Source organism: Argiope bruennichi, chromosome 3, assembly GCF_947563725.1.
Source record: "Argiope bruennichi chromosome 3, qqArgBrue1.1, whole genome shotgun sequence".
Taxonomy (NCBI): Eukaryota; Metazoa; Arthropoda; class Arachnida; order Araneae; family Araneidae; genus Argiope; species Argiope bruennichi.
In genome coordinates this window covers 60,348,680-60,362,889 of record NC_079153.1, presented here as the reverse complement: position 1 = coordinate 60,362,889, position 14,210 = coordinate 60,348,680, and the positions used below count along the sequence as shown (strand labels likewise).

The 14,210-nt window shown below is 24.5% G+C and overlaps 1 protein-coding gene across 1 annotated transcript; it reads left to right on the top strand.

The window, feature by feature from the left end:
- Window positions 1–1,173: 1,173 nt before the first annotated feature.
- On the top strand, window positions 1,174–13,532 carry LOC129964022 (vesicle transport through interaction with t-SNAREs homolog 1A-like). Its single transcript, XM_056078683.1, has 8 exons — window positions 1,174–1,285; window positions 4,407–4,465; window positions 5,281–5,391; window positions 7,457–7,534; window positions 7,893–7,977; window positions 9,569–9,639; window positions 10,468–10,529; window positions 11,167–13,532. The coding sequence occupies exons 1-8, from the start codon at window positions 1,192–1,194 to the stop codon at window positions 11,261–11,263; spliced, it is 657 nt and encodes a 218-aa protein (XP_055934658.1). The 5' UTR covers window positions 1,174–1,191; the 3' UTR covers window positions 11,264–13,532.
- The last annotated feature ends 678 nt before the right edge of the window (window positions 13,533–14,210 follow it).

The window sequence follows — 14,210 nt, the reverse complement described above, 5'->3', positions numbered from 1 at the left end:
GAGCGCTGATCTCACACAGATTTCCCTTTCCACCCATATATTAACCTTTGCCTCATCGCAGATGACTCTAAAATTCTCAGATAAGGATTTACCATCTCATTTATTACTAAAATCCTGCATCAATTTTTGAAAGAGCTTGAATTTTGATTTACCAAGTGGCGGCGAATCACTGTGACTATAGGTTGCCAATCTAACCATTCATCTGTGTCAGAGCATTCACAAAAATGCTTTGGCAAAATTTTTGCTTTCTTTAAACATTAAATACCTTTTTTATTTTAAAAGATACAAGAATAAAATACAGCTTAGTATTCATTTGTAACAATCATTGAAATATGTTTCAATATAACAGCGACAGCATTTTAATTATATATTTTAGGTGCTATTTGAGTTCGAAACTGATCCTAGATCGGACCACAGATTCTAAAATGTAGCTGAGTCGTTTTGTGCATCATAGTTTATCTGTTATTTCCCGGTTTTAGCAGCCAACACTCACCAAGCCAATTCTTCACCGGCGAACTTTAAAAAAAAATACTGATGTATCACTCCACTAAAAAAAAATCTTTTCTTTTATGGGTATGCCCAAAGTGGACTTACTTGAATATTACTTGTGTCATGAATTCTTCAAACAACCAAATAGATCAGTAATTATAAAGATAGTAACCATGAATGAAGAACATAAAAGTTGATCTTTCGTACAAAGTAATGAAACTAGTTTTAATTTGACTTTTAACATAGAAGCCAAATGGTTTAGATGATTGTTGATATCAATGTTGCTGTTAACAAAAAATAAAACAAAAGAAATAAAAATATATCAAAATATTTATTGGTTAATGTTAACTTAAAGAAAAGGATAATGAGCAGCTGAAAAATACGCAATCGCTATGAAAACTCATTTCCAAGTCAGGATTTGCACAAGCACAAACCAGTAATCATACTATAAAGAAAAGTCTATTCTATCCTTAGATCTTTAGTTTGAAATCATTCACTGAAGCTCTTTCAGCATATCTTACTGCACTTTTTTCAACTAAAAATAGTATGAATAAAATTAAATCTAATAATATGTTAAAAGAACTAATTTTCTAAAAATTATTTTTGAAAATTATTTTATGAGTCATTCTGTTTTTCTTTGTAATGACATGTGAGTATTGGCATTATTGACGTTTTAACTCAGTTTTGTTTTGATTCGTAAAGATGGCGTCGCTCATGGAATCGTTCGAGCAACAATATGCAGCTTTATCAGCTGAAATTACTGCTAAAACTAGCCGTTTAAATAATTTATCTGGAAGTAGGTATTGTTTTATTTATTCTGTGCAGTTTCGATATTTTTTTTATTGCTTTAGGCCTTTTAAAACTAATTACTATTCAAGATCCAGTGAAATTTTTTAAACCAATTTCACGTCTAAAATTTTATATTCCTCATAATTTTCTTGTTTATTAAAAGAATACGTGCACTTAGGAAAGGAACTATAGTGCATTATGTTCATACTTTAGAAATAATATCTGGACTTTCTACTTCTTCTAGAAATGAAACACGAACGCGTTCGTTTCGAAACAAAGTTTTGCATTTCTTATTAAATTGAAAAAGTTCGTTTTTATCTTAACAAGTAAAAACCACTAAACTCCGGAAATTATGTTTTCAGCTATAGTATTATAACAAATGCAATTCAATGGATTAAACAATTATCTTTATTTTGTTAAATATCTTCGATATTCGTATTTTGAAGTTTCTGTAAATTAAATCAAAATATGAAAAGGAAAAAAGAAAAAAAAAAATGCTTTTTAAACAAGCAAATTTGACTATAAAGATATTGACATACTAGGGGGTATATCTGAATTGTTTTGTAAACTATGAAAGTGAAATATCTTTCAATTGTGTAATCAGTAATAATTGTAATATAAAGTAAATATAAATCCTTATATATATAATATTATAAGTCTTAATTGATGATTGGCTGTGTTTAATAAATTCTGTAATTATATCAAAATAATTTGATCACTGTTTAGAAGGATTAAATCTTGAAATACCTGATTGCCTCTTTATTCCTTTTGATATAGATGTAGGATTCATATTTACATACTTTTGTTTCTTTGAATGACTTATAGCACTTTAAATTGACACTAAACTTGTTATAGGCTTTATGTAGTATTTACTTAAACATGGAATAATGGTTTGTTTTTTGATATAATGTTTTGTTTATTTTGAGTAGGCAAAACATTGTTCTTTTTGTCATATGAAAGATTACAAATAGCATTTTACATTAATTTTCTATATTTAATTTGTTTAAATATGGAAATATTTTTATTATAATTATATATTTTCTCCAGTAATGTAAATCAAATGTGTTGGTTACCCAGCATATAAAAATAATATTAAAATTATTGCAAAATTGTCATTGATTTTTTTACAGTTTATCTGTAACTGTCTACACTAATGTTTATTGTTAAAATTTGGCTGAATTTTGACTACAGACCTATGTTACAAAAAAAGACGGGTTCAATTGGCCATATTTTGTATTAGGGACTTTATACATTTGGTTCATCTTGTAATCTATATTTTGTTATAAAACCCTGTCTTTACATTTTAATGTTTAATAGGTAAATAAAGTTGCCAATACAAAATATTGTCAATGAGACTTATATTGAAGTTGATCCAAAGTTATATGTTATCTCAGTATGGCTTGTACCATGTTCATGTGAACTTCGTATTGAGAGAAGTGTATATTAAAGTCTTGTAATATCACCCATAGATATTCTAATATATAATTTTGTTCAACTCCCTATGATGTTAGAATTTTCCATTCTTTGAAAATAAAGGGGAAAGGATTGAAATTGAAACACTTATTTTTCTTTTTAAAGGTTTGATTTTTTTTTTTTTTTTTTTTTTTTTTTTTCACACCAAGACCTGTAAATGACAGTTCATTCTGTTTTCTTAGTATGACAGTATTTCAAATACATTTTTTCTATATTTAATTGTGTAACAAAAAAAGGGGGGGGGATTGAGGATTCTATTGAAATTACTTTCTAATTCCATGAATTATAATTATATCAACCTGTATGTTATAGGATTATATTTTTTCAAAAATTAAATGAAAAAACATTATTTATAAACTCGACTTTATTCCTTATGTTCTTGTGCCCATGAAAATGAAACTAAACACATTTCCAATTACGGGTTTGTTTTACAATTTCAGAAATTTTATTATTATATTTTTATAATATTTAATATTTTTTATAATATTATTTATATATTATTTAATATTTTGAATTCACCTAACATCAAAAATTAATTTAACTATTTTAAACTTGATTATTATGAGTTTCCCAAGTATTTTTATATGATTTAGTAATCCTCAAGAATAAATTCTCTGCCATTTGAACTTTAAAGAAAACATCTATCAAATGCTGAATTATTTCATGCTATTTTAAAAATTAATTAAACAATTAGCAAGTGTCGAAAATTCTTGCTCTTGTTATTTTAAATTAAAAGTTTAAAATAAATTTTTAAACACCTTGCAGATTAGTCATTTAAAATATTTTAAGCTTTTTAATATTTAATTAAGAAGTACTCGTACGTATGTTGTTGTTGTTGTTGCTAATCTCCATGGTCTGACTTAATCAGACCAAATCCAAAAATCCATTGATAAGAAGAAAGTCAAAAACGAGGAAGGGAGAAGAATAAATTTCTCCCCAATGAAATCCTAAACAGTCCAGCAAAGAGGGTAAAATTTTTCACCCTGAGAGAAGAAAAGACATTTAAGGTGGCCACTGGCAAGGCGCGACAGGCAAGTGTTGGTTTTTCTATCACAAGGAAGATTTAAGGACTGCCTCGGCTTATTGGCTCTATACCAATCATGAGTAGGGGAAACCATCCATTTCTTCTTATTTTAGGAATTTCGCCTGAGAGAACAGTTCTAAGTATGTGAGCACAGCAGAAGAAAACTCGTACGTATAAATGTATGAAGAACTAAACTTAAAGAGGTGAACTGATCAGTATCCAAAATATTTTATATGAATTATTTATATACTAATCATTATGCTAATTTTAAGATTGTTATAAAGAGAATAGTAATTATATATAATTAAAGATTAACCCTGCATGTTCTAAGAATACAATGTCTAAAAGGCATTTTATTCCAATTTTTTTTATTAATGTAAACTATTCTTGAACAGTTGCTGAGTCTCATAATTTGTATAAGCACATTGATTTGTTCATATATCAAATCACTTATATATAAATTTTCAGTAATATTTTGTTTATTGATTAGTTTGTGTTGAATCATTTATTTAAAATTCAGAACAAAACAATCTAAAAGTGTCTTTTTATTAATATTTATAGTGAAATCTTTTTATCCTAAGAAAAAAACTGGAAGATAATAATTTTTAATAATGTTTCTCTTTGTCTTCAGTTGAAAAGAAAATGCTAATTAGTCAAGTGGATAGGCAAATGGAAGAAGCCCATGAACTGGTAATTATAAATTTTGATTATTTGGAAAAATATGATAGTAAGTTTAAAATTAGCAGTTTAAATCTTCTACTTTTTCTTTCATTTATTTTTCTTTCTGTCTAAATTTATTAATTGTGATATTATGTAGAGAATCACAAATAAAGTTGTTTTGAATTACATTTTCTAAGTATGAATAAATATTGTGGTTAGTAGTTAGTTTAAATAGTGAATAATTTTAAGGGAGATTTGAATGTTCATTAAAGTAGTACAATATATTGAACTATGAAATGAGATGAATTGATAAAGTAGTGATATCAAAGATTAGTTCAGAATATTAGTTTGTTCATCAGATAAACAGACTGAAAGGAAATTCTAGTGAGAGAATTTAAAACTTGCATTATAAACTTTTTATGCACCAAATAGTTGTTTGCATTTCTCTGAATTTATAAAATATTGGTTAAAATGTTATTACTGAACTATGAAATAATGGAGTATTAGTTGTAGTGCACATTGACAGGTATTATAGATAAGACATGTAAACATTGTGTGTGTATATATATATATATATATATATTAGTCTTTCAAACAAATTAGCTAAATACCATTAATAATGTGTAGTAAATTTATGCTTATTTTGTATAATAAGCATAATCTTTGAATGATTATTTTTATCAATGGACATAATCATTGAACTTATTTTTAATCCAAAAGTTGATCACCTTCTGCTTTTTGAAAACCTAAATGTGTCTTATACTTTAAGGTTTATTAATGTTAAATTGGTTTTGCATACTTGTGTTTAAACTGATGTATTCTCTTTTTTCCCCTCATTTCAACAGCTAGAACAAATGGATTTAGAAGTAAAAGGCATGCCACCTGCCTCGCGCCAGAAATATCAAATTCGGTTAAAGAGCTATGTTGCTGAACTCTCACTATTAGATAAAGAATTGGTATGAATTTTCATTTTTTTTTTTTTTTTTTTTGTTTCTTTTAAGTATTTTATGTTTACATTCATAAGCAGAAACTCAGTTTTATAGTTGAAAACCAAATGAACTTTCCATTTGCTTGAAAGAAGCTAAAATATATGCTGAAAGCAACATTTTGGGATACAAAACAGGCAAATTTTGAACACATTAATATAATTCAAAACAGATATTCTGTTTTTCTGTATTCATTAGTTTTTCTGCTTGTGTCAATTTTAATGCAAAATTTATTTTTGGAATTTCTACTAAATTTTTATAGTTATTTTGTATTGTGGCTTAGCTTTATACATAATTTCTTATTCTTAATGGAAGGATATATAAGTTTATATATTTATTTAATTTCATACACACACACACATATATATATTATAAATATGTGATAAATGTTTAATGTATAGATATTTGTCATCAAATATGAAACCACAATATCTCACAATATAAAATATTGCTCTTTCTATTCATGCTTAGCAATGCAACATAAAGGTTTTGGATATTTATTGCAGTAGTTAATAAATATGAGTATATTTAGTTTAAATTATTCAAAATTGCAACCACATGTATTCTATAAAGAAAGTACACTTCTAAGAATAATTTTCTTATCAGATAATCTTATTCTAAGAATCTTTAATTATCCAGATTGTAAAACAGCTTTTAGAAATTATGAAAATTATATTACTTCGTACTAATTAATTGCGTCTTTTATAAAATTAAATAAATAAAAAAATTCAAAATAAGCGTGTGCATCTTACCATTGAAAAGTTATAATAATCTTTTTAAAAAATAATAAGCTTATAACTTCCATTGCCAACCCAACTCTATGCTCTTTAATATGTATATATTATAAATTCTTTCTTTGAAACAATTAACAAAATTATAAGTTTTTTTCCCCCTTTCGTCCTTAATTTTATAACCCACAATAAATCTCAGATTTAATTGGGAGAAACATTATTTAAATGACTTAGAGATGTGGAAGTCATTATGTATATTATTATGTGCAACTTCTATATATATTCATAGGATTTGTTTCCATATTTTATTATAATTGTGCAAATATTGTTGTGTCAAATCTTTATTACTTTGATTAAAGTAATGATTTTTAAAAATTATATTTTTTCATTCTATATATATAAAAAAAAATTATAAAGTTGGATGTTTGACCCATTTTATGTTTTAGTTAAGCTATCATGTAAGTACATTAACATTTTGTTCAATTAAATTATAAACTGTGTTAGAATATTAGCATGATAACTATATTTTTATGTCAATAAAATCTAAAAATTATTGGTTTATGAAATTTTACCATTTATTTTGAATAAAATTTATATTTTTGTAATTTTTCATATAAATCTTTTTGATACTCATCGTGTTACTTTTTCATATTCTAAGTGCACACACACACACAAAAAAAAAAAAAAGAAAGAAAATGTCATAATAAAAAAAAGACCCCTCTGAGTTTTTAATCTATTTTTGGAACCATGCTGATTTTTCTGTGAATATGATAAATCAAATATACTATGAGCTAGATGAAGGAAATTTAGTATGTGACCTCAACATCAAAATTTTAGAAGTATTGTCATTTTTTTTAATTTTTTACTTTTGATTTATTGCCAAGTTAATGGAAGGAACTCAAAAGTAATGTTTGTGTGAGTTTATAATATGTGCATGTGTGGGTTTATATGCTGTATAATTTAAAAATCTTATATGTATATACACATAATAATTTTTTAAATACCTTTTATCATTTCTCATTTTTTAAGACAAAAAAAGAAGCAATCCTAAATTTCATTTTACTACATAGTCACTTTTTTTCTTGGTGTTTTAATATAATTAAGAGAAATTTACTGAAATCTGTGCTTTAAATTAGTTTTAAGTTGTATGTTAATAGATTAAACCATGTATTCTATTTAGATATATGTTTGGATAATTTATAAATCAATTTTAGATTTCTAACAATAGATCACCATTCTGCATTTTTTTAAATTTATGTATTTGTCTGTTATTACCTTACACATATTATCATATTTTCCTGTAGAAAGCACGAACCAATCCTCGGGATGACAATTCACTTCGAGATGAATTATTCGAAGGGGATTATGTGAAAGATGATCAGGTATAATATATTTATGACTGTGTGTGTTTTTTTTTAAATCATACATTGTATTTGCAGATTAGATATAAAAATGTTATGGAATACTTGTGAATTTGAACTCTATTCTGAATTTCTTGGAATTAAGTTTTTCGAATGTAAAAGAGAAAATTTATTAAATGATGTAACATAGTATTTCTGACTTAATATTTTATTTTGCCTTTCCTTAATTCTGTAAATAATTGTATTTATTTTATTAATAAATGTAGTTATGATCAGAATGAATAGTCCAATAGACTAGGCATTGAGATTTTATTTATTTTAATATCAATTCTGTAATTCTTCATTTATAAAAAAATAATTTTATTCTTATGAACTTTAGAAGCAAAGGTTATTAGACAATACAGAAAGATTAGAAAGTTCATCTAGGCAGTTGGAAGGTGGATACAAATTAGCTGTGGAAGCAGGTGAGATTAATATATATATATATATTAAGAATTCAATAACTTATGTTTATAGAATTTTAAAACAATATGATGGAAACTTTCGTATTATCATATATCATTTCCATATTATTTCACAATGCTAATTTTCTTAAAATGGTAAGAATGTAATATCTGTTAATAATTGTTGAACAAATCAGAAACTTTCATTTCAGTTTTGTTTTTATATCTGTATTTTGGAAATATTTTACAATTTTTATGGTCTGTTTATTACACAATAAATATTTTCAGTATTACCAATTTTTCATTTATTTTTATAAATTTTAAATAATTTAAAATTGTTGATAAAATAATTTACTACATTATATCAATGCTAGAAAACCCTAAATGCCTATTCAAAAGAAACTATGAGAAGCCCTTGAAATTGATTGACTGAATACCTTTAACCATACTTTGTTCATTTGAGATGTTCACCTATATGAGTTTGGGTGACTAGGGGAATTTCCTTAGATGTCTCAAAGAATATCTAAGCATACATTTACTTAATAGCTTAACTAAATGGAATCTTCTTTTATATATCAACACCTTAAGAACACAGGATGTCATTACAGTGTTTGGAGAGGTAGAGGCTTTTCTTATTTTTAATAGATAAACTTTGGGAATTCTAATACTCTAAAATATTTGAATTTCATTGCTTTTAGAATTGAGAACTAAGAGGAAAATTTTTTTAGTATTGAAAATTAAATATTGCTAGTTCTTTTTAATTTTTCTCCTGATATTTTTAAACTTATCTTTTTGTCCTGAATTTTGTTGAAAAAATATTCTGTTTACAATTACAAATAAAGTTTGATTAATTTTTTGATTTTTGTTTATAAATATTTTCTCAAAATAATTAAATAATTGCATTTTATGTTACCATTTCCTATTTGATACAAGAAAAGGGAAAAAAAAACCAGATATTATTTCTGCCAGTGAGATATATTAAGCAACAAAAAAAAAAAAGAACTATTAATGCAAAATATTTAATCTGCATTTATATTTATAAAATGAATTAGTGTGTGTGCTTATAATTCTTCTATCATGCCATAATCAAATCAATTGAAATTTTGCAGGATTTTAATTTATTCAAATGAAAATTTACATTTTTAAATTCTTCCATTTAGTTAAATATGAATATGTAAAGTGTCTTTCAACTTACATACATGTAAAAACATGTCCAACATACTTTTAATACCGTTTAAAAATTAATAATTTTAAAAGGATATTGAGCTAAAAAAAAAAAACTGAAGAAAAATATGGAAATTTTGAGTCGGTTTTAGTAATAAATGCTCTTGTTTCAGTTAAGTGTACATTTAATTAATTTTGTCTTAGTATAATTATATCTTCTTTCTAATTCATAAAAAGTTATTAAAATTATAAATTTTTAATATTAGCTTTAGATCTTATATTAAACCTTTACATAAGAATATTTTAAAGGATTTTCTGCAATTAATTCCAGTGATGGAAAATGTTATTTTTTCTTTCATTATCTTTTGTTACAAATGATTTGAATTCATTTTTATTTTGTATTGAATATGTTTTTAACAAACTGAAATGTTTTTATTTTTTGTTGTAGAACAAATAGGAAGTCAAATTCTTACAGATCTTAGCTCACAACGAGAAACAATTAAAAAGTCAAAATCTAGAGTAAGTATTTATATTAATATGAGTGTTTATAGGAGATTGCATTCAAAGATTAATTGAATGACTGGCAAAATAAATTGTACTTTAGATCACGATATATTATTTTCTCTCCATGTAAAGCTACATAATTCTATCTACTAATTAGTGAATTTGTTCAGAATTTTTTAAGGATATATAAATGCTCAATTTTCGCATCTGGTAAATACCACTCTTCATTTATTATGATTCAGTTTCGAATTTCACTTCACAATTATCTGTACTATGCATTCTTTATACCTTCTTACAAATTTAAGCTTTGTATCAATTTTTCTTACACAACTCTTGAAAATTTCCCATAAGATGAATTTTTGTGAAATAAGTCATCTAAACTTTGATTTTTTGTCCCCCAAATCAGACTTGGAATTTTTTAAATCTTTGTAATCTGAAGTAATGCATAGCATCTCTTTGATTACAATTTGTATCAAATTTTTTGCTTGTTGTTAGCATGATTGGCCAAGAAGTTTAAATATTGATACCCACCTTCTGCTTTTCTACATATACATATAATAAATCTGTATTATTATATCTATATATCCAAGAATCTAAAAATATAAATTGCCATTCAGAATTTATTTTCATTTGTCAGTAATGACTTTGTCATATTTGCATTAAATATTATCATATGTGACATTTAAAAAATGATTAAATATAACTTAATGCTGAATGGCTAATCATATTATAAGAAACTTTTTCATTCTACTCTTAGTATTCTTTCTGAATATACTTTGACTTTTTTTATGTATTCATTGTTGTGCTTGATTTTTTTCATATAAAATTTGTTATTCTTTGTAGCTCCAAGATACAAATTATGATCTTGGTAGAAGTTCACGTATCATAAATGGAATGATAAGAGGGTAAGAATTCTTTCAAATAAAGATTTTATATGTCTCTATTTTCTTATTTAAAAATATTTTCATGTATTATCCTCATATAACTTTCATAATAAATTAATAAGAGCTTTGGTTTGTTATGTAAAATAAATATGAAATATTGAACATTTTCTCACTTTAAAATATTTTATTATGCTACATCAATAGCCTTCAATGTCAGAAAGCATACAAGATTTTTAGATAATTAACTAACTGTGTTATGCTGTAATTATTAAAATAAATTGGCAATATTAAATCCAAAAGAATTTATACTTGAGGGAAAATTATTACAACAATATTTGAAATTGTCTATTGGGCAGGAAATTAAAAATTGTGTTTTAAACTTAAAACTTGTAAGTGAAGCCTTGTTTTATTATTGTATATTTTAACTATATTATATATTATAGGCATAATTTAATATGCTCTATATTATATCTAACTTCTGTTTTAAAATTGTGATATTTTTTAACTCAGATTTTTTTTAACCTTTTTGCAATATTTTATTAATGAAATATATGCCTTTATATTCAAAACATTAATCATTATAACATATATTATTTATTACATAATTTGAATATTTATTGGCACTTTTTATTTATGCAATATATCAATTTGTTTCTAGAATTAAACAGCAGAAGATGATATTATATGGTGTTGCTACAATTATGCTTCTTACCATTGTATTGGCAATATATTTCACTGTTAGAAAGCATGTTTGAACTTTTAATTCTGTTTAGTATACATCTATTTACAGTCTTGTGATCTTTTCTTAACAGTGTATAGCACTGTTATTATAACTTGGATTAGTAGAATATATTTTTTATCTCCATAATTGGAATATTTATCATCACTTAGAATTCCACTCTTCAACTCTTTTTCTATAATTAGTTACTAAAACCGGAAGGGAAAAACCATTCTAAAAATCATATGCTAATTCTTGTTTGATATTTTGGTATTAGTTGAAAAGTAATGTTAATTGTATTGGTTTTAATATTGTATATATTATTATTGTAATTAATAATTTTATTCTTTTAAATATTACTTTGTTTTTAGAATTTCTTATTTAAAATATTTTTATCTAAATGTAATTAAGTTAAAAGAGCTTAAATCATGTTGATGTAGAATCTTCATTATGGAATTGAATTATGAATGGTATTTCAAGTTAAAATTTTCATACTCTAAACACATTTTCCTTTTTTTTCTTCTTTTTTTTTTTTCTGTTTGTGATTTGAACCGAAAGCATTTTTTTCATTAAAATATTTTCATTTTAATGAAAGAAAATATTATTTATTATTTCAGTACCTAGCTTTTATCATTTATTTATTATATTTCTCACTATTTATTATCACTTTCAGAGTTATTTGGAATTATTTAAAATATATTGCGAATTTTATATAAATTTGTCAAAAAAATTCACAAACTTAGGATTTGTAACTGCCTTTTTCTCCCCCTATATATAATATTTCCACTTTTGTATCATTTTTGTGTAAAATGTCCATAATTCATTGAAATGATCCTTTCAACTTCCTTTTTCGAATTTTATCGCATTGCTGAAAAAAGATTACTTAGAATCTCTTTGGTTAAATAATATTGCAATTTAGCTTAAGAAAATTGTAAAATATTTCTGAGGTATAATGAATTAAAAATTTAGATCAAATCCCCCACCACTACCACTTGCATTTATCAAAATGAAAAAAAAAAAAAAAATGTCGTGAATAACTTTTATTTTATTGCAATTGTATATTGAGATGGCTGCTACTCAAGATACTGAAGCTAAAGTTGAAATGAAAATATATTATTAATTAAGATAACTCAGTGTTCTAATCATTAAAACAGTAAATTGTAGGTTTATTTCTGAAGTAATCTTCAGGTATTATTAAATAATAATATATGTAATGTGTTTAATAAGAATAATTTATTGAAAAATTTCATTGAAGTGAAAATTAATACTTTTGAAAAAAAAATTCTTGTTAATTTTTATTCTAATTATCAAATTCTTTTTGCAGTTTCATAAATCATAAATTAATTTTAAATTTCTGAATTTCAAATTCTCAAAATCTTAAGAACTTGCATTTATTAATTGAAAACAGTATCTGCTTGTAAATTATCAATCCTTATTCTCTATCAGTTTTGCTCCTTCCTCTCTGGCATTCGTCGATGACAGCCTTTGCTGCTAAAAATCCCAGATTTTATATTGCAATAATAATAATTGCATCCTGTTGCATAACTTTTTGAAACAATTTTCAAAGAATAACAGTCATGAAATGGAATGTGAATTTTTATGGTTTCAGTGCATTTCTTTTTGAAATTCATTCACTGGTGTAATATAAATAAATATTATGTTAAAAACGAAAAAGAACAAAATACATTTTGGTTTACTGTTTACTTTTATGTTAAGTTGTTTTGTCTGATTGTTTACTTCTTTTTTCCTAATATTTGTTCTAGTTTTTTTTAACATATCTGTTAGTTGACTAATATCAAATTCACATAATGAATTATTAAAAGTTAGAATAATTAAAATATTAATAAATTATCTTACCTGAATAACTAAATTTGATACCATCATGCATATAAAGATAATTTCATGTAGTTAATCAGTGAGAATTTTATTTACTTGCCCACCTCTGGTGACTACCATGTTTGCTCAAATTATTGACTTTTTTTTACTATTCAATATTCATGTAGAATGCATATTTGGAAAAAAAAAAAAAAAGTCTTATCTGACAAGACTTGAAAAATATTAATTTAACTCAATAAATCAAAACAAATTATAATGTAGGCAAATTTAAAAAATGTATATACTTACACTATGTAGAAGTGAAAATCCTACTATGAAAATAATATCCAAAGAAAGCATTTTTCTAAATTTTAATTTTGCCTAAAGCACATGATTGAATATTTTGTTGACTAATTCGAATTTCATGTTAGCATTAAGAATTAATTGTTACAAATTGTGTATTACATTTAAAAATGTGTTAAATAAAGATATTTGCATAGAAGATAGAAGATAAGAAAAAAAAGATATTTGCATAGAAATGGAATTGATATCATTAAAAAGGTAATTTTTTTAAAGTTTTATGATAGTGCAATAACCGTTTTTGTGAGATAACAATTTTGGAAGATATGATCGTCAATTTCCATTGGTAAGCCATAGCTGTTACTTATTTGGCAATGGTTCAGCCTATTTTTATGCTTGATTAAATTGTATCTTAACAATCGTATCTTCCATTCTTCTAAGTGAATAAAGTTTTTGTGAGCCCTATCCAGAGTATTTCTAATAAGATTGTACACCTTTACTTAGTGAGGCATTGAATTAAGTATGACATTAAAAATGTTGAAATTAGTAATTTGCTTATATTTGACAGTTGACAATATGCAATAAGTTCAATTTCTGTGCCACATATGTTGTCATTTTATATATTTAATTACATTCAAATAGTGATTGCATATGAATCTGTACTTACAATCATCTATATGTAAAATGCCAATCTTAGTCAAACAAAAAGTATATAGAAACTATTAAAATATGAAGATCTTATTTCAATTTTTTTTTTTTTTTAATAATTGGAAGTTTACCAAGGTAAGAAAGGAATTGAAAGTTTTAATAAATGGATAGTGAAAGGAAAATTTTATATATCAGGTCTTACTGATACTGAAGTTTTGAAA